General features: G+C 41.6%; 1 protein-coding gene across 1 annotated transcript in view; it reads right to left on the bottom strand.

Annotated features, from left to right (window-relative positions):
- The window catches only part of ATP10D (ATPase phospholipid transporting 10D (putative)), a 114134-nt gene that overhangs the window by 8560 nt on the left and 83442 nt on the right, over positions 1–22132 (bottom strand). Inside the window, 9 exon segments of the mRNA XM_067735883.1 lie at positions 164–268; positions 1470–1550; positions 6242–6442; positions 9154–9279; positions 10275–10351; positions 12985–13291; positions 17653–17837; positions 19416–19542; positions 21791–21897. Coding sequence (XP_067591984.1) covers positions 164–268; positions 1470–1550; positions 6242–6442; positions 9154–9279; positions 10275–10351; positions 12985–13291; positions 17653–17837; positions 19416–19542; positions 21791–21897 — 1316 coding nt within the window.

Here is a 22132-nt window from a genome sequence, read left to right as displayed (position 1 = left end):
ACATTAACCTCAGCATAACGGCACTCAACGATCCACAAGAGTGCTCGTGGATCACCCTTACTCCTTGGAGTCATTCCTCTTCTTATGACCACTTGTCTTGTAGGCATGAAGACAATTCCCCCAATGAGTTTCAGGCTACTTCAGAGGCAGGAAAACTACTCACCAAGCTCTTGCTTTCAATGACCAGATGGAGGAGAATGATGAACAGAGCAGCTGTGTTCAGGGGGTTTCCAAATGTAAAGATGTCAATGTCTGAGCCCTGGTAGGTCTACAAAGAGAGAATAAAAGTTGGTGGTCCTGGAGAGTTGTGCACCCTCAGTGGCACAGTATCATCAGTTTCATCACTCTATTCCACGGCCCAAGTGAGGACTGGGCCGTTTCAGTGTTCCTGATAACTGATCATTTAGGATAAACTTGAACATTTTTAGAAAAAGAGACTCTCTCCCAGACAGGCCATCTAAATTTTGAACTTTTTGGTTGGAATTCCTTTTTATTCTGAATCATAATTCATTTTCCCTGATCCTTTTACTTATACTTCCAACTCTTTGAGGTATAGAGAAAGATCAAATATGTTCCGCTTAACAGAGCTGAAAATCTTTGAAGCAGGTACTATGGCTAACCTGAGTTTATACCTCGGTTAAGTAAACATCCACCCCTCTCATACGCATATGTCTTCAAAGTCCTTAAAGGATTCCGCAAATGACACAATTTTCTGATTGTTTACAATTCTAGTCATTCTCTTCTAAATACACTTCAGATTGCCTTATCTATATACCTCTTGAAATGCAGTATACCTAGAATATTCTAGCTGGGTAAATTCAAGTAATTTTATTTGAATGAAGAATGAAAATTGTTAACTTAGAGACTATTACCTTTTCCCTTTTTATTACTGAACTTTCGTTAACCATCCATGATCATATTAGTGTTTTCTTCCAGGGAGGGGTGTGTGTGAATGGGCAACTACATCATGCTGCTTTGTGTTGGCCTACATTTTTAAATTCATTTACACATTCTCTGCTTAGTCACATTTCTTCCATTCTTTACCTGTATAACATTTTTTTTGTCTTTTAGTTTTGGGGAGCCTACTTAAATTTAATACTCTGAATGTCATCCTGGTAGAATTAGCCCAGCACTCACTAATAACAGCTTTCATATTCTGACTTTGCCTCTCTGATTCTGACTCATTTAATTATAAGCCAGGCTTTCAACTTTCAAGTCACGGATGAAAACTATCAAGCAGTACAGGGCTAAGAAAGAGACCCAAGAGGACTCAGCTAAGCACTTCTCTCCAAATTTAACCCATTACCTAACATATTTGGGAGGAGTGTTATAATTTAGTCAGTAAATAATCAACTTGATTGTATGAGCAAACTACCCTAATATACCCATTCTATATGCTGATACTGGTGACAGAGTACAAAGAAGTACCATTGATTAACAACAAATCCTTTGAGTGAACAAGGACTTACATAGTAAGGCACAAAGAAGCAGACCAGGCTTTGATAAAAGGCATCCAACAAGGTGATCCAGAAGGTGAGTGGTAAGTGTGCCTGAAAATGAAACAGATATTGGAGAGGGAGTAAGATTAGTAACAGTCAAGCAAGATCAAGGAACAACACAAGCCAGTACTTGTTTTTGCTTCTCTGAGAGAAAACTCTATTCCTTCATTCTCTCATTCACAAAACAGGTGGGATTTGTAAGTAGTAGTGGAAGAATGAGGGGGTGATAATTGAATGAGATGAGTTCACGGGGGAAAAAAACCCTGAAGGAACTCTTCTTCAACTCGTATTGCTTTTATCATTGGATCAATCTTAAATCTACCTCAAATAAGGATAGTAGTACTAAGTTTCCATTTCCCATTGATCAGAAAACACTGTTTCAAAAACTTCTCCAATCCATCCACCTTTATTTCCATTACTCCCTTCATTCCAATTCACCATCAACTCTCTATGAATGATGGGAGAGCCATCTAACTGGCCTCTTTGCTTCCTCTCTCAGCCCTAATCCAATCTTCCCACAGCAGCCAGATGGTTTTAAAAAATGTAAATCAGGTCATGCCATCTCCCTAATTAATCAAACTGACCCCCCTCCTATTCCTCCAATGACTTCCACTGCATTTCCCATACAATCTAAGTTCCTTCCCATGGTCTAGGAGGTCCTGCATGGTCTGCCCATGGAAGCCCCTGCTCTCCAGGGCCACGCACCTGTTCTGTCATTCACCGTCCTCCCAACACACAGACTTCACCCTATTTCTCAAATATGCCAATCCCTTCTTTCCTCAGGGCTTCACCTGCGCTGTCATCTCTGCCAGAAATTCTTCCTGGACCTCCCACATGACCAGTTCCTCACTATTCATATCCCAGCTCAAATATCACTTCCTCATAGAGGCACAGACCCCAGACCAGTCTAAAAGTCATGCCCACTTAATCATTTACTACCATGGCATCCTCAGAAGTCTCTCATCACCATCAGAAATAATCTTATTTGTTTACCTAATGATTTTATGTTTCTCTCAACAGAATGCAAGCTTCCTAAAGTGGGACCTGGGCTCTCTTATTCAAGTGATTAAAACAGTGCCCGGTACATAGCAGGTACTCAAATATTTGTTGGATTAATATTCTTATATAACTTCTCATGCGCTAAACTGCTTCCTACCAGAAGCTTGTAGAAACAGAGAAAGATCAAGTAGAGATACCAGTCAAGTGACTGGAAACAGGTTTTCAAATAAAAGATCATTCTGATCAAATAGTAATGTGTGTGCAAAAGGATTCTGAGACTCCATTCAGACCCAGTAGGAAGGATGGAGTGCCACAGTGTATTAGTGATGTCTGCCATGAACAAAAATGACAACACATGTATCATATCCCTGAGCTAGTCTTCCCTTTTCTTAACGTGTTTATAGTCTTATTTCCTTTCAAATGCAAAAAGAAACTGAAATTTTCTTGAAAATGTGTAATTGTCTCCTAAAGCTTTATAAATATACAACATCTCCATATAAATTCTTCTGTCCTTCAAGAGATTACACTTAGAAGTTCTACATCTTTTCTTTTTTATCTCTTTGTCCTCTGTAAAATCAAAGCAATGAAGATTCATCATTTCCAGTCTACTTTTCCCTGTAGCCTCTTTTACAATTTTGTCATGGGAAATGATGGAATCTTCTACCTGCCTTTCTTCATCCAAGTGTCCATAAACTCTAAGCAGAAGCACAATCAAATGGTGGAAGAAAATGTGGCAGAGTCAAAGGGGCAACCAAAATGTCACTGGACAAGAGAGAACACTTTCAGGATAAGTTAAAATATAGCTTCATGCTTCTGGGGGAACAGAGGTTGCTCAAAAAACCTAGAGCCAAAAGGTTAACAAGCACACTTTCTCCACAGTAATGTGAGCAAGGAGAATTAGGGGTAGAGAAGGGTCATGGATAAATGAAGGGCTGAAGGGAGAAACTCATGGGATCTCCTGGAAACTGAGAGGGAAAATCTGGACATGAAGTCAAAGCCAGGAAAGAAGGCTGTGCAGGTGATGAGAGATGGGTAATAGACGATTGCTTCTTGGAAGGGACGCTCCTGGCTGCAGCCTTCCAGACTCATCTCCTTTCAAGGAGAGAGATGCTATAACCCTGGGAAGTATATTTCATGACACCAAAGACAGGAAATGGCCCAAGCATAAAATAGAGTTTGTTTGGAGGCCAAGTTCAAAGGAAGGACAACTCTTCCAGAAGGTAACGTCAATGAAATTAATTACCTTTTATCAATAGCCACATGCTGGGACTCTGCCTGCTTTACCACGTATTATACAACTGGCCAGCTTAACAGAACAACGTGTGCAAAGGCTTGACAGCAGCGTTCAACAACAGGAAACAATGACCTCGACTCTTCCAAGGGTCAAGACCAATTACAGTCTTCAGGCTGAACAAATGGGCTTTTAAAACACCAAGCTATGAAAACGTTAAAGGTCTGCTTCTACCCCTCTTTCCCCAATGGACTTGGAATTTAACTTAGACCTAGGGTACAGGACAATCGTCATTAATATCAACCACATGTTCCTGCACCCTGGCCTTGAGCTTTAAGTCAGATTGGACTTTTTTAGGAAAACCTCATGTGGTTCTTTGATCTGAATGGGTTGGATGATATTAAAGGATTGTAAGGATTTCTTCCTCCCTGGAAGTTGACTTCTCCTCCATGCTGCTCCATGAGCCTAAGGACATTAAATTACCCTCCAGTCTCAAAAGGCAATTCAACCCATAATAAAATTGGATTGATGAAAATAAATGCATCTTTTTTTTTTTTTTTTTTTTGCGGTACGCGGGCATCTCACTGTTGTGGCCTCTCCCGTCGTGAAGCACAGGCTCCGGACGCGCAGGCTCAGCGGCCATGGCTCACAGGCCCAGCCGCCCCGCGGCACGTGGGATCTTCCCAGACCGGGGCACGAACCCGCGTCCCCTGCATCGGCAGGCGGACTCTCCACCACTGCGCCACCAGGGAAGCCCAATGCATCATTTTAAATTCAGGATTTCCTCGAATTTTTGCTTAAGTCTGGAGTTGGGGGTGGGGTAAAAATAACAATATTGAGAGCGCAATCTTACTTAATCCTCACACCATCTCCATAAAGTAAAGAAACCAGAGTACAGGCAAGTTAAATGCCTCACCAAGGTCACATACCACTGAAGCAGAATTTAAACTCAGGCTAAACATCACCCATCATTTCTAACATGTGCTGCTCTGGGTCAGCGTCTTTAGAACAGTGAGGCCAGTAATGTCCGACCCATGGATTTCTCATGATGGGTCTCATTTTCGTCTCTCCAGTTCTTTTACAGGAAACCCTCCTTCCCAATCCTGTCCATAGGGTTCAGCTCTGTCCTCAGGAATGATCTATGGCCCAGGCCTAGTCCATGAGAAAATGATCTTTCTAGCCACAATGATAAGCACAGGCAAAGGCACGGGACTCAAGCTGGGCCGAGGAGTTGTAACCAGCACATTGACAGTTGCTTTAAGACTAATGCTGTTTGTCTACCATTACTCCTGGATTTTGCAGCTATGAGAGCCAATATATTTCCATTTTTCATTAAGGCAATTTGAGCTGGTTTTCTGTCACTTGCAACGGAAAGAGTCCTGACTAACAGAGTCCTTTTCTCAAGGCTAGAATATCTGACCAGACTGACCCCTCAGCTTTGTCCGCTTATACGTGTCTACAGGTTGCTGGTCCACCTCAGTCTCTGTGATCCTGGCAATGTCCTTAGGAGAGCACTTTGGATTTCTGGCCATTAAACAGCGAAGGGGTGGGGTGGGGGGGTGCACCCAAGGACCAAAGATAGCATCAGTGTTCTTTCTGCAGCACAGCAGGGGATCGGGAACCGGGGTTTACCTGTACCACCCATGAGCTTGGTGACCCAGGCAGATTACTTAAAGTACCTCCCTGTGCCTGACTTTCCTCATCTAGTGTGGATGACGATAGCATCTACCCTGCAGGATCATTTTGAGAAGTAGATTTATGTAAGTTAAGGACTTATAACAGTGCCTGGCATTACATAAATGTTCATAAGACCATCTCAATGCTGGTTATTAATTTTGTAAAAGACAAATTAGAAAAAAAAGCTTTTAAGACAGCTAGCCCAATGAATCGGCAACTACAATACTATAGATAAGAGGAAATGAGACATAAGGGACATATCAGAGGTGGATGGACAGGACTGAGTTAAGGGGAGGTGCGACATGCGTTCAGAGAGAGGGAACCGTTAAGTTCACAGCACTATTCTGCGTGACAGCAGAACCTGAAGAAGTTAAGTTTGGCTTTAGAACCAGACTAATAAGGGTTCCCATCCTAGCTCTGCCGTTTTTTAGCTGTGAGGTTTTTGGAAAAATTATTCAGCCCCCCTGAAGTTCAGATTCTTTCTCTTAGAATGGGAACAATACCAAGTCCTCTCTCAAAGCGCTTTGTGAAGATAAATGGGACTGGGGACATTTAGTAGTGTGCACAAAAGGCAGCACCGTGGGGTCTAGTAAATATTAGATATTATCAGTTGTAAGGTCTGAGGACTGGATTTCTGCTTATAAATACCTAAGATCTTTCACAGTTTTATTTGTGTTCATCTCAGAAGCGACTGACTTCACAGCTGCTGTGTTAGTAGAGATCTTTGGAAACAAACAGATGAGTCAAATAGTTTTCAATACCCGACAACACTGGAGCTGAGCGGCTCTGACAGCAGCTACGTATCGGTCTCTGTGCGTTTCTGCCATACACCCACCTCTGTCTTCTGGCCGTTCCTATAAAGCTCAGGCAGTCGCATGAGGGTCTCTGCAGACACATCTTTCTCCAGGACACCGTAAATGACGGGAGGGGCGGATGTGAAAAGGAGGTTGAAGAAGATCAAGACCCAGTAGTCAGTCATGGATGTTCCTGAAAACCCACAAAAGAACTGGTACCAGAAAAGGAGGTTCACATAGGCCTAGGGACACAAAGAGGAACATGTGCGTCTTAGAGTCAGCAATGCGTGCTAGGACCGCACACGCCACACGCTGCTGTCCTGAGCCGTGTGATCTCAGCCCCTCCCTTCCTCACTCACAGAATGGAAGACCACAACTTACCTTGCAGCTTTTTTTGGTAAATTAAAACACACACACACAGACCATTTACTATGTGGTGCTGGCACTGTTCTAAGAGCTTTAAAGAGAATACATTTAATTTTAGTAACAACTTGGGAATTACTCTTGTTCCCATTTTACAGATGAGGAAAGTAAGGCACGGAGAGGCTAAGGAACTTGCCCAAAGTTACCTGGCTAACACGTGGCAGAGTCAGTATTCAAATGCAGATGTTCTAGCTCCAGATGAAGAGAATCTAGCCCTGTGCCTGGTATGTGGCAGCCATACAACAAGTGTTCATTCTCTTGCTTTCTGGGTTCACAATTATTTTTTCCTGGTGAAATGGGATGGTGTCGGTTGAGTGGCCAACCATCCCAGTTTGCTTGGGACTGAGGAATTTCCCAGGACATGGTACTCTTACTATAAAAACTAGGACAGTCCCAGGAAAACCAGGACAGGTGGTCATGCTAGAGGCCAGGCACATACATAGTTTCTTATTTTGTCTCACACAGAGTAAGTCCATGATAGCAAAAGCTCTGTGCCCTGAAGCAAGGCAGGCCACAGGAAAGGTCACTGGGCTTAGAATTAGGGGGTCTTGTTTCAAGTCCTAGGGAAACTTCCTATTGACTATAGGTCATTTTAATAACCTCTATGAATTTTGGTTTCTATGTCTGGAAAAGGAGAATTATACGACATCAGGTCTTAGTATCAAGATCCAGTTAGCAACTGCTCATGACCTGAAAAATGCCTTTTGATCGATTTTAATTAATTGATTAAGATATTATTGTTGGCACCATAGATACACTGAAACACCTCAGGATGCGGACCACGATCCTTAGAATAGAGTTTCTTAGTCTAGGGTCCATGGATATGCATTATGCCTCACTCCTGAAAATGTACGGGTTTTAGGTATATGCAGTTTGGGGCACTATTCTGGGGAATGAATCCATAGTCCTTATCACTATCTCAAAAACTGCCCAAGATGCAAGAACCGTAGTCTCAGAAAGCTAAGCTATTCGAATGGCTTCTGATACTGGCCCTGTTCTCCATAGTTTACAAACCACTTGTTGTCTGGCTAGGCAAGAAAGAGGCAGAAACAAGTCAGGAGGATTTCAGTGTGAGGCCATCAGGGTTTACGGAGCAGAACGGCCCCAGGGTCCTTGCTCCCTGGTGACGTTCTCTCTACTAATAAACACCCCCTCTCTCCAACTGCATGTGGCATCTTTTTTTTTTTTTCCAGGAGACAAAATTTTAAATACTTAACAACAGTTGGACATTTGTTTTATCATAATGTCCTGGTCTCTTTCTAATATTAGTTAGAAATATGGAGTTAAAAGGAAGGGGGAGAGGATGCAGTGGACTGCATTATAATAGAAGAGAAGGTAGAAAAATGCAAAGGTATTTTAAAAACCTGGGAGATGGGCTCCCCTCTAAAAGTCACTGACCACTAAGTCCTAGAATTTTAAGTTACAAATCACAGCTTTCCCCAGAATCACACGGACAGAGATATTATACATTTCAAATATTTTCATACAGTATCAAGGCTTTCTTAAACTTTGACTGAGTGTGCTAATTCCAATTAGGAAAGTACTGAAAGCTTCCTGAAAAGTTCATCTTGCTATAGGGAAAAAAATGCTCCTGCTGACTGACCGACAGACAGACAGACACACGTGCACGCACCGATCTAAATTACATATTTGGGATATCCTAAAAATGACCCATTAAAGTCATCTTTTTCCTAAAGATGGCATTTCAACAGAGTGATGTAAATTTCTGTTTACTACTAACTTGCTACACAGGCACTTTAAAGACCAAGAATAAATGTGGTCTGAAAATCATGACATATTTACATAATCACCCCACCTAGAAGGGATTTAGGTGAAGCAATCTAAGGTCCACATGGGTTTATGAAAGAGAAAACTGAAATTTAAATGGTTTGCTGAAGATTCGAAGCCAGGAATCCTACTACTCAAATTCTGCCGTTCTATGAATTACATGGTCAAAATTAAGTTCCTTGACCATCCAATAGCTACCAAAGCACAAACACATTTTACAGGCTTGCCAAAGAATTCTTCCTCTGGGAGTGCTAGCCAGCTACAGCCTAAGGCACTATACTGGGTTTTCATCTGTATCTGTGTGTTCAATATACCACATGGGACATCCGTCTGGGGATAGCATATATACATATATAGTTTTTATATCTCCTGTAAAATTGAAGAAAACCTTTTCATTCTCCACTGACAGAAAGCATTAAACATTTCCTAATTCTGCTTGTCACAACCTTTTTATGGAAGGTCAAAAACTGGATTCTAAACGAATCAGACAGGGCTTAATTGAATTTAAATGCATAGGGAATAGAAAATGCTAGCAGATGGACAAGCCTAGCAATCTGCTCTCAGCAGCTGAAACACAGCACATTCCCAGATTATTCCTGGTAAGACAGCAGAAGTGCTCCTGGCTGCTTCCCAAACATCAACAAGCAAAGTGAGCTCAGCATCGGGCCCTTCCTCTTCACCCCTTACACAAGCTGGAGTGGAAGGGAGAAGGGAGGGGGGCGAATTTTCTGGAGCTACATACCACGTTCTTGTAGAAAAAATAGAGAATCATGTTGGAAAGTCGGGTATAACACCAGTGCCCGTGGACAAGGAGTAGCTTGCTGAGATGTTTAAACTGGGAAATGGCAAAGTCACTGGCCATCACAGCCTGCAGAGGCAACAGGGAAAGAACGTCACCCTGAGCAATGGAACATGTTAGAACAGACGCAGCATGGCAGCCTAACTGCCAGCAGGCTCAGACTGGTCAAATATGTAGTTTAAACCTAAGACCGGAAAAAAAAAAAAAAAACAACCTTCAAACAAACAAAAACCCACAAATACAGAGCCTTAACGGGTTACCTGGAGTTACCACTCAGTTTTCCAATGCGGTCCAATGAAACAAAACTTCTCTCTGGTCACCGTTCATGATGTAACTTCAGCAAGTGTACTTTCCCTAGAGAGCAGCTCCCTTACCCAGAACTCTGCGCATTACAGTGTGCATTTGCTTCTCCTCCATGAGGAGAATGTTAAAAGTATATAGTCGTGACTTCATGTGACTCTGTATAATGTAGCAGGCAAAGGAGGTATTTGAATTTCTCATCTTTTAGAGAGATGTTGTAATTCATCGTTCTCGGGAAACCCTAAGCCTCACATCCCACTTGCCTTTGACAGCACTAGCTCCATACATGACAAGCAGTCTTCTGGACGAGCTTCTATCTGAATTTTGTGCCTAAAACACCATTCAACACACATGTGCGCACACGAAAGCAGGACAATCCCACTTCCCTCATTCTCTCCTATCTTCTCTCCCCCTCTCCCTCTCTCTTTAGGATTTTTAGATATTTCATTCAAATCCTTAGTAGCTCTCATCAGTGTCAAAAGTCATACAGCTATTGCGGCGCTAAAAATATATATCCTTATGACTTAGATAAGTTATATATTTTTAAACTGAACAAGTGGGCCACAGAGCTCAAATTACCCAGGGAAATTACCATAATACTCACCCAGTAAGTAATCAGTGAACGAATGGCTAAACGTCCTGCCACCCACTCCTGAGCTAGCCGCAGACAGCCTCACTCTACCACAGAGATTTGACCATGGAGAATGCTGCCTTTGGATGGGCAGGTCAAGTTCGTGGTGTTTGGGTGCACAACATCCTCTCACCTGCATGCCTTCTTGACCTGAGATCCCAATCCCAACGTCTGCCACTTGTATCATGCTAACATCATTGGCACCGTCACCTTTGTGAAACAGAAGGTGAGAAACATATGAGGAGCAAAGAAAAACTGCCCACTGTGCCAATCAACAGTGGCCACTCAAACAAACAAACAAATCCTTCAAAGCTTATCCCATGTCTCCAAGTTGCCTGGAAGCTAGCTAAGCACAAATGCAATGTGGCGTCCCACTGCCATCAGGAAGAATTCCATACTCAACACTACCTTAAAGTCCTTCATGCTACAGCCCCTACCTGGACTGACCTCCCCTTTCTCTATGTCACTCATTCTACTTTCAATTTTCCAGATATACCCTACTCCTTCCAGCCCTGCACATGCTGTTTCTCTATTCTTATAACACCGTCCTCATCACCCCTGCCCCACCTTGTGGATTTCAAGGGCTCTTGCGCTCAGCTTAGATAATCACTTCCTCTAGGAAGTCCTTCTCATGTTCCTTTTAGATTCAATGCCCCTTCCTTAGGCCCCAAGCACCACCCTACGAATCTCTATCATATCTAGCATGGTATTAAGCTTGCTATAGATTTCTTTGTCTTCCCAACACATTGGAAGCTTCTTTAGAGGAGGTATGACATTCCTGCTGTTAATAAACATCTGTTGTTCCCAACTGCCCAGCAACCTTAACTTGTTTTCTGGTAATAGTATCCTGATTTTCCTTGGGAACTCTGAGTCCATGAGTCTCTGAGCCCAAACCACCAGATTTGGGATGGGCAACCGACTCAGGCCTGGACAATTACCACTGCCTGTTCCCTGGCCTCAGTGGTTGGTTCAGAGATAGGCACGTGATTCAGCTGAATTGACAGAATTGACATGTCCAGGGCTCTAGCCTCAGGGACAGATGGATCCAGGGGCTTGAACAATTCACTCATGTATATGCTCATTCAATAAGATAGTTGAACAAAATTTCACCCTAATCCTGATACTTTATTCCAGCAACTTGAGAAGAGATTGCTATCTTTTCTCTCAGGTTGCTAACAGGATAAGATATAAAGGTGGGAATTTTCAGTAGCTGTACCAACACCCTGAGGGGAGATGCTACCTGAGACTGAAAATAATCCAGGTGGAAACAGAGACTATAAGAGATGGCTGAGTTCATCTTGCTAATGTCTGAGCTTTGGAGTGTCTCAGAGCTTAATCTCACCCTGTTTCTCTTCTCCACTTACACTCATTTTTTTTGGTAATCTCACTGATAATACTATCGGGGCTTTAAATATCACCATTAGACTTACAATTCCCAAATTTATGTCTCTAGCCAATTCCTCATTGCTAAATTCCAGACTTTATCTCCAGCTGCCTACTTGACTCACTGTTTTAGACATCTAATGGATTTCTCAAACTTAACATGTATAAAACCCAACTCCTGCTTCCCCGACTCCATCTCAGTAAATGGCAGCTCCATCCCTCTGTTCTCGAGACAAAACCTTGACGTCCCCCTTGACCCCTTCTATTATATAACATATCCAATCCGTCAGCAGATATCAGCAGCTCTTTCTTCAAACCACGTCCATTATCTTACCACATCCCACCACCTCCTCTGCTCCTACCCGCGCTCGAGCCACAATCATCTTTTCCCTGAATTATTTCAATAGCCGCTCAACTGGTCTCCTTCCTTATGTCCTTACAACCCGGTGGCTCCTCTCAACACAGCAGCCAATGTGATCCTTTTCAACTTAAGGCAGCTCACGTCCCTCCTCTGCTCAAATACCTCCTGTGGCTCTCTGTCTCTTCAGATAAAAGCCAAAATTTCTAATGGCCTCCAAGACTCTACAGGACCTGGTCGCCTGCCACCTCTCTGTCCTTCACTAACCTGCAGAAAACTCCTCCCTTTGCTCAACCTACTTTGGGTTTGAACACACCAAGCATGGTCCATTGTCTTCTCTGCCAGGAATGTTCCCCCCCACACCCCCAGATCTCCTATGGCTCCCTTATCATTTCCTTCAAGTCTCTGCTTACACACAACTTTATCAGTAAGACTGTCTCTGAAAAAATCTATTTAAAATAGAAGTCGCTTCCGCCTCCCCCAATGCTCTGCATCACCTGACTTTGCTTTATTTTTTTCAATAGCATTGGTCACTATCTGCTCTTATATTTTTATACCTTTTTTTCCCCCCCACTTTTTACTGCATCACCCTCCTCCTATACGTAAGTTCCTTAAGGAAAGGTACTTTGTCAGTTTTGTACACTCTTGTATCTCCGTTGCCTAGAAAACTGCCTGGTACATAGAAGGCACTCAATAAATAGCGGTTGAATGAATAAATAAATGAACTGTTCATATTCTTGAATTTAACTTTCTCGAAGGCAGAACTCATGAATTTTTCAGGTCTCCGATTCAGTACATTACCCTCCTTAACCCAGATGATTTGGGGATCTGACATGTACCACAGAGTCCTATTATATCGTTTTCCATGTCACATCTCTACCACCTGGTTCATAAGAGGAGGCCAAATAGGTGATGGAGGGGAAAGGGGAGGGAGTGAGGGGACGGAGGAGAAAGAAGGGAGGAAAGGGGAGGGAAAGCAGGGGAGGAAAAGGACAGACCGAGAGAAGGGCAAACGTGTACAGAAGAAAGGACAGACAGAAGGATCAGCCTCTGGTGTGACACGAAAGTGAGAAGTGCAGGGCTGGGTTCCACTTCCACTCACCGATGGCCAAAGTCATCACCCGGAGATGGCTTCGAACCAGTTTGACCACTTCACTCTTCTGCAGGGGCGTGGCTCGGCAGCAGACCACAGCATGGCAGCGAGCAGCCAGCTCCAGGAACCGCCTCTGCAGACTCTCCTGCAGGGCAAACTCCAGGGTCCTCCCGTTGATAACGAGTCCAGCTCGCAGCCCTGAGTCCGGGGGCGCGGGAGGCTGGTGGAAAGCCTCACTTGATGCTTGCTCTGGAGAAGCTGGATTTTTCTTCTGAAGTTCTTTCAAGATCGTGTCCATCAGCATCTCACAGGCATTCTTGAAACGAGAGGCAAAGACAGTTAGCCTTGGGGCTCCCCTGCTGGCCACATCCAGCTATATTTATCATTGCTATTCTTTAACATTTGCTTCATCAAGTCAACCCCAGGGAGTGAATAATCGGTTACTTTCCAAGACCTCACAGCGCTTCCACAGAGACTTCTGTGTGTATATGGGGACAGGATAAAAGGATGGGGTGCATCTGACTTCCAACTGTACAACGCAAAAATAGTTTTAGAATTTCTTTCTTTATTTGTGCAATTTACCTTCTCAAACCAAAATTTTTTGAAAAAAATTCTAGGTGCTGGAGATATATCAATGAGCCAGAAATCCCCACCCTCACCGAGTTAACATTCTGGTCGATGTTCTTAGTGGCCTTATCCCATTTGGTGTGCATACATCCCTCCACTCTCCTCACCCCACGCTTGTTAGGAAGCTCTTTGAAGACAGACAGCACTTTTAATTTACTTTCAAAACCTTCCTAATGCCTAAAAGAGGGCCACGTTAAGCACCCAATAGATATTCATTAGATGAATTCTACTCGAGAACATGAACAATAAACTTATACAGAAATTATTGTGTCAAGTGACCACTAAGGACAGAGGCAAACAAAATCCTGGAACGGTGCATTTAAGTTTATACACTAAGCCTGAAATAGTTTATTCATGAAAGAGCCCCTCACACCCAGAGGCCATTTACTCTTATTTCAAATGCTATTTTATCAAGCATTTCTCAACCCAAAGCAAAATAAGATGGGAAGTAGGTATGAATACGTAGGCACACAGACACAATAAATACTTAACAACCACATAAACTATAAACAAGAGATTCAACTTCAAACTGGAGCTACCTGGCAACCTTTACCACGAGAATAAATCTGATCCCATACACCTCAAAAGCCCCCATGGAAAAGTATACAAAGATGAATCAAAGATGCTCAGCATAGAATAGTAAAAATATATTTTTAAAAACCTTCCAAACTTTGGTTACATTAAAATGGTATATTTAGAAGGTGACATACCCTGCAGTCACTGAAAATCAAGACCTCTACTAACATGACATGATGGTTAAGATATTTGTTAAGTGAAAAAATATAGCCATAATACTATACAACCGTATACATACAGTCTGTATAGCATTCATATGCTCATACTGCAGGGTGCAGTCTGACTGGATGCCCTTCAAGATATGCATGTCAATTACCTGGTTTTACGACTGTAGATTGATTCTAGATATTTTTATTCTCTTATTTGAGTACAAAAGTGTTTAGTTGTATAAATTAACTATATTTTCTTTATAGAAAAAATATACATACACACATATAGTCAATCTTCATTATTTGCAGATTCCATATTTGCAAATTCACCTACTTGCTAAAATTTACCTGTAATCCTACGATAAAGGTGCTTTCTTGGTCATGTGTGGACACGCGCAGAGTGACGGAAGATCTGAGTCATGCAACACACACCTTTCCAGCTGAAGCTGAGCGAGGTGATGACTTAGGTCAGCTCCCACGCTGTAAACAAGTGCCCTTTTCACTCTCTGTCTGGTGACACATTTTTTGCAGTTTTGTGCTTTCTGATGGTGATTTCACTGTTTATAATGGCCCTAACTGTAGCCCTTCAATGCTGTCTAGTGTTCCTATGTACGGGAACGCTGTGATGTGCCTTATGTAGAAAACGTGTGTTAGACAAACTCCGTTCAAGCCTGAGTTATATGCTGTTAGAGACAAACTCCATTCAAGCCTGAGTTATATGCTGTTAGAGACAAACTCCGTTCAAGCCTGAGTTATATGCTGTTAGAGACAAACTTCGTTCAAGCCTGAGTTATATGCTGTTGGTCATGGGTTCAATGTTAATGAATCAACTATATATGTATAAAATTACACATATATAATATGTATAAAATTATATATATGGTTATATATAATATATACACAAAATTATATATGTAATATATATGATTATATATATGATTTTTTATATATATATATATATATATAATAAGGTGTCTTTAAAAAGAAACATACATGAAACAAAGTTATGTATTGATTGGTTGATGAAAGTGTTCTGACCAGAGGCTCACGGGAACCTAATCCTTCATTTCCCATAGGGGCAATGGTTCAGTTTTTACTACTTCAGTATTTCAGCAACTTTATAGAACTTAACTCCATGAATAATGTATTTATACAGATAAATAGATATAGGTTATATAATATGTATCATAATACCAAAAGCATGCTTGACAAGTAATCAGCTGTCAGTGCTTAGGCAATTCACAACCTTTTGGAGTCTCAGGCTATAAGATGGGGATAATTTTATCTGCTCTACTAGTTATAACGGTCAAATGAGATCATGTATGAAAAAGGATTTTATAGATTCTAAGAAACATGAATATAAAGAGTTACTATCTCAGAAGAAAATTTTAAATGAAATGAAAATAAAACTGAAAAAATTAAATGATGAATCCTGAAAGGGAGTAAATAATCCAGGATATGAGTCTATTAAAAAAAGAATCGAAATTTATGAGAACAGAAATTATGTAAGGTTTGTAAGTGGCTACATTTACCATAACCTAATTTGCAAATTTAGGAACCAAAGTTGATGGAAACCTGTAAAGTTGAGGTACTACACTATAGATATGATTGGACAATCCATCGGTTGCCAGGTGGCCCACTTAAAATGTCACAGGAGCAATGTTCTTCGCTAAATGACAAATTGGGCTCATGACCTTCAATTCCATTTTTAACTCTTAGCATATGAGGGGTGGAGAGTGGGAAAAAGAGAAAATAATACAATGACTGTGCCCCTAATATGTGCTTGGAATTTTATATGCATCGACTTGAGTCACTATAGATCTCAATTAAATTATGTTCACTCACTGTGTTCTGTTTAGTTATCTGAAAAATTGAGGTGAAATACCTACTGATAGCAAAAAAATCTTCTGTATTTAGAGCAGTCCACAGTGGATACTCTATAAAGACTTGAGTTGGTAGTTTTAAATACCTTTAACCATAAATTGTATATAAATTTCATAATACTAATGATTTTACTGCTCACAAAAGTGGCATAGTCAAAACTGAACACAAATGATTACTTTTAAAAGTTCATTGAACCCCTTTCATCTGCCAGGCACCACATTAAACAGTTTATATTTTCCCATTTAATGCCCACAACATCCCTGTGAAATAGACATTACTCTCACATTACAGGTAAGAAAATGACTCAGGAGGGTAACTCGCCAAGGTCACATACCTGGTCACTGGCAGGCTAAGCATTTGAATCCAGGTCTTACCAGACTTAGGGCACTTCCGTTTTAGTGACTAAAATGACCAAGCATTTTCTTGTGCTCGCTCCCCAGCTGAAACTGGGATCTGCCTGGTGGCTATGCTTGTGGGTCCCTGGGCCACTGTCAACTGCCAAGGAGAACTCACTCTGTGTTGAATAAGGAAAATTCTCTTTCCTCAAAATGTACCATCTAGTTGGGTATTGACTGAGGCCTGACCATAAAAACATGGCTAACCAAACGTGACAGCCTGTGACCAAGACCCAAGATGTGATCCAGGTGAGAAGCTCCAGAGGATTTCTGAGGCAGGTTGCTATGACAGAATGGATGTGACTGATAAAAGTATGACAACTGAGGAAGGAAGGAGGAAGGTTTTCCAAGCAAATTAAACAGTATGCACAAATCTCAGTATCACTATACTAGGAATCTTCTGAAAAAAATAAAATGCCTGTTTAATGGATTAGAACATCTGTATTAGAGATTAGTGGCAGGGGTATTAGAAAACTAGGCTGAATCCAAATTTCTTAAATTCCTTCTCCTCAAAAAAAAGGAGAAAAAAAATCCAAAATCTCTTTTTTCCCTGCCCTTAAACAGTTCTTCCAACTTTTGATATTCTCAGGTGCACTAGCTAAGATTAACCACTAGAGGGCAGGATTATCCTCTGAGCCTAATTTTAGAATTACCAGGAAAATACTTATTCACCTGACTCCAATCGAAATCATTACTTCTCCTCAGCTTGAAAGGGGGGTAGATTTCTGTCCCAGAGCTTGACATATTTTGTCATCATGGTCTAAATCTTGTCAAATCAGTGATAATTCAATATGGAGTGGGGGGGGCGGGAAAGGCAAATAAAAAGGAAATTTTCTTTCAGGGTCTTTATTCAGCAATGATTCCTTTGAATCATGATATTTTCCAAGCCTTTAGAAGAACTAAGCAAGCTAGGTTGCTGGATAGAAGCACTAGTTATCAAGGAGCTAATGGTTATTGGTTTTTCTTTCTCCTTATAGCCATCACATCACAAGTATTCCGTTGGCTTTGAAAACACAAAAAGACTGGCTTGATCTCAGTAAACATACCTTACTTTCAGTATTGAGGATGAAAAGCTTATCCTCTGGCTCCAGTAGTTTGCACGCATAAGCAATATTGACAGCTGTCTCCTGTTTGTCTCCTGTCAGCATCCAGATCTTGATTCCGGCTTTGTGAAGGGCTTCTATAGACTCGGGGACCCCCTCCTGCAGACGGTCTTCAATGCCAGTAGCACCTAAAAAATAACCAAAATGCAACAGGGCTTGTAAGAAACACAAAAGCCAGCTGAAGCTCATCTAAACTATAATTGAAGCCTATCTGTTAGCCGACCCAATCTTGAACTACACAAAAGGTTCCAGTAGCTTCAAGGGGTCCAAATGAAGCGTGAAGACTCAGACCAAAATCGTACACAAAGTAATATTTTGGGAAGAAAGCCTTCGCAATCAATGAGTTTATCAAATTTACTTGCTCTCCTTTTGGCTAGCTTGCTTCTCTGTAAATTGAGGGGGTTTCATTCAGTAACTTATATATCCTTACTCTTCAATTTTATAATTCCATGATACTCCCGAGGGTAAGGGTAGGCTTTTAAAGACTGTTCTGGTCAGTAACACGTATTATCTATTTGTAATGCCCTTTCATATTATAAGTCCATAATTCCCTTTTCTGTAACAACTGAGGCTATGTTTTAGAATTCAGAAGTTTTACAGATTTTTAAAAGGTAAGAGGATATATGTATCATATTTTATAATATCTGGTAATCACGCACATTAGTATTTTTTAGCAAAACTTACAAATTACAACATTCACACTAATTAGGATACTAAAGACTTTTAATTGTCTTATCGAATCAGGCCTGATTTTGCTGCTAAATGAGTTTTGGCACTAAACTCACAAAGCAGTTTTGAGTTTGGAACTGCAGATGAGGAAATGTGAATCTGTACCACTCACACTGTCACGGAGAAATGACTTAGGAGGAAGATCATTACTTTACTGGCTAGAGACCAAGTTAGATCATTGTTTTTTCTCTGAAGCAGAGGCACAGAGCTCAGAGACCGGTGTTTTGGTGTGTTAGTACTCTAAGGCTGTGTTCCTCAACCTTGGCTGCCTCTTAGAACTACTTGGGGAGCTTTGAAAAATTCAAATGGCCACACCACACATCAGACCAATTGAAACAGAATCCCTGGGCAGGCATCGGTATTTTTTAAAGTGCTCCAGGTGATTTTAAGATGCAGCTCTATCTGAGACAACAGGTGTCAGGTGTGCAACTTTTAGTTGAAACCAGGAAGTAAGAGAAGAGAGACAAATTTCATTAGCCCGGTTGCAGGCACAGAATAAAGAATATGGGCCCTGGAGCAAGGTAGATCTGAGCTTCTCCCCAGCTCTGCCAGCCACTAGCACGTGACTTTGAACGAGTCATTAAACTGCTCTGTGCTCCAAGTTTCTTCTAAATAAAATAGAGATTTGTTGTGCAGATTCAAAAAGACAACACATATTAAATACCTTATCCAATGGCTGGCAAGAAACTTGAGCGTTCCTCTCTTGAACCAGGGTATTTAATTGGCTTTGTATTCTACGTTAAAGCATTGAATTTTTAAATGATCTTAAGGATGACCAGCCTGCCACAAATGAAGTCTAAGTTCACTGCAGTGGAAAATGGACTGGAAAGGATTGGAAGCAGGGTAGAAGTCAAACTGGACAGGGTGGGCAGAACCACATGTATCTATTAGATCAAAGTGGAAAAAAAGCCACTGGTGAATAACTAATTTACAGACATCAAGTGTTTTTGAAAATTCCCCCTTCGGACAATACCTACCAAGTAAAGTTAGTTTGTTCTCCAACCTCATGGCAGATTCAAGTAGTAATTCTTCCCTGTTGTCAATGCTGGTTTCAGCTAAAAAATGATTTCTCAGCCACTCTGCATATTCAGTGTCACTCATGACCTATGAGGGGGAAAAAAAGCTATGAGGCAGGCCATGTGATGAGCCTATGGTATTTCCTTCTCTGGCTTCACTCAGGCCAGGTCCAAATCCTCACACTACCCAGTCACAAACTTCCCGAGCTCTGTGATCAGACTAGTGTAACACTAAGGATGGACAGACCCTGTAGCTCAGAATCTCTGGGAAATTCTAGGCACCATATAAGATGAAAGTAGGTTAATCAATTAAACCAGGGAGTATGCAGTTGGGAGAAAGGAGCCACTTGAAAGTTAAATTCAGGGTTATTCTAATGGTGCAGTTGAAAAAGTGGTGTCCAGTACTCAATGTCAGGTATTATATAGCTAGCAGCACCTTTGATTTCTTTTGATGGTTGGTTTATAGGGTGAGTTATCTGTAAAGGTTAAAAGAAAAAGGAGGCCAAATGGGTGAAGCAAGGAAGTTCTCTTCCAAACAAAAAATTAAGTGGAATTCCTGGAGAAGGAACCAATGATAGATTTTCCTTTGTCTTCAGGTTGCTGTAATGGGAGAAATCTACTTTCAGTTCTTATAAAGCAGCATGCAGTAGAGGGAGTGAGGCAATTTCTCTATCTACTCATTCTTGCCCACAAGGTAATTTGATTTGGGAGAACCTGACATCTATTGGGCTACATTTTTATCAGGGCAGGACCATTCCACTGAAAAGGCAGAAGGTCTGTTTCGATCTTGAATTCTTCATTCTTCTTACAACTGTGTATGAGGCAGGCTTTTGATTCTCCATGCAGCTGGTTGACTAAGTGCCTCAGAGTCTACACCGGATCCCACTTTCCCTAAGGCAGTTCCCAAGAACTAGAATTTGGAGAAGAAATGAGAGATGCCTACATTGGCCTCAGGTCCTAGCTATAGTCTCCAATTCAGTTCTCCCAGGAGCTCTATTGTTTGGGTACTACTGGACAGCCATTAAAGCATTGATACTTTGATCTACGTGTATCTCTCAGTCTTCTCTACCAGCCAGAGCCCAGAATGAAGGAGAGAAAATTGATACTTTGGCTTCTAACACAGCAAAAATTAACTGTAGAGCTCAGAGCCAGGGAGGGAAAAGACAACAGAACGGGTAGGAGGTAGTTATGGAGAAGAGGGAGAGAGTTGGCAAGAGGAGCCTCCCTGGTTCTTCTCCAATATTTCCCCTATGTGGGCTGATCTGATTGTTCTCTGTTTCTTTTCCTTCAATGTTCATCATAGCTCTGTTATATCTTGACAACAGACTCCCTTCCCTCCCCCATAAGCACATCCTTCTCTTGCACTAACCCTTACTAGACTCTCCTTCTCCACCCTAACTAGACTTCCGCACCTTCTCCTGCCACTGCTCTACTCTGAAACAATGAGTTACCTGAGTTTGTACTGAAGGAAGAAACCCTATCTAGGTGTGCAGCTGGGGATGCAGTTGTGGCTATGGCTATAGGGATGGGGCTGGGGACATCTTGGCTTATCAATGAGGGAGGGTAATATAAGGGTGTAAGGCCTTGCATATAGCTTCATTATAGCTGAGCAGCTTGACTTGGTCAATACCTAGGCCATACCCCACTGGCCAAGTGGCACAAAAAACTTGACCAATTCACTCTTAAAAGGCTTCGTATCTCTGTTTCTCCCATGCCCCCAGGGGTGGTTCTGGTAGTAACACCCCTCAAATCACTTCTTGGAGCTCTGTCTTCTTTCTTATTACTTAAATTTTTATCTAGAAAGGATACACTATGTCCCAGGATTATTCTCAATAGAGAATGATAAAAACTGAGATAATATTTAGGAAATTTACCTGGATTTACAGATAAAGACTTAAGAGCCCACCAGGAAAAAATATCAAGAACTTATAAGTGGAAAATTAAGGCCAGTCTCCAGCCTCATTCTTTTCAAAGCACATTTAATGCTGTAAGATAGAGGAATGATATTTGCAAGGTACTCAGAGAAAGAGAGTAGGATCCAGGGATGTTTATTCCCAGTCATACTGCAGTTTCCACACAAAAGCACTCGAATATATTGAAACATGGGAGAACTCAGACAATATAACTTTCAGGCATCTTTCTGGCAAAATACTTTGAGAACAAACTACAACCAACCAATATATAAGGAATAAAGAAGCGATATGAAAATAGAGCCCAGTGACCCAAAAACTTTTCCCGATGCTTGGATCAGGGTTTGATACGCACTCGTTTTCGTTAAATGATAGTGGAGCTAGGAAGGAAGGAAGCCAGCCGACAGGCACACGGAGCAGCCTTACCCTCTTTGCTACACACAGAGTGCGCAGGCCTCGCTTGGTGTAGGCATCCAGGTGCTGCTGGGTTTTCTCCCTTAACATCATCTGTTGTTTTTCCAGACCTGGTCCATCTAAAATAATTAACACACGTGTTCCCACCAGTTTGCCCAATGACATATTTTTTAAAACAATGGTAACTTAACCCACAACAAACAAAAGGTCTTGTAGTTCTGAATCCCAAAAGTGCGTTTATAAAAGGGACCCCTCAGAATAAATCATTCCCTTGTCTCTTTTGCCCTGGGGAGAGAAAAGTACCAAGAACTTAATACAAACACCATTCCCACACCATCGATAATGACTGTCACA

This window comes from Pseudorca crassidens, chromosome 4 (genome assembly GCF_039906515.1).
Source record: "Pseudorca crassidens isolate mPseCra1 chromosome 4, mPseCra1.hap1, whole genome shotgun sequence".
Classification (NCBI taxonomy): Eukaryota; Metazoa; Chordata; class Mammalia; order Artiodactyla; family Delphinidae; genus Pseudorca; species Pseudorca crassidens.
This window is presented reverse-complemented; position numbering and strand designations above follow the sequence as displayed.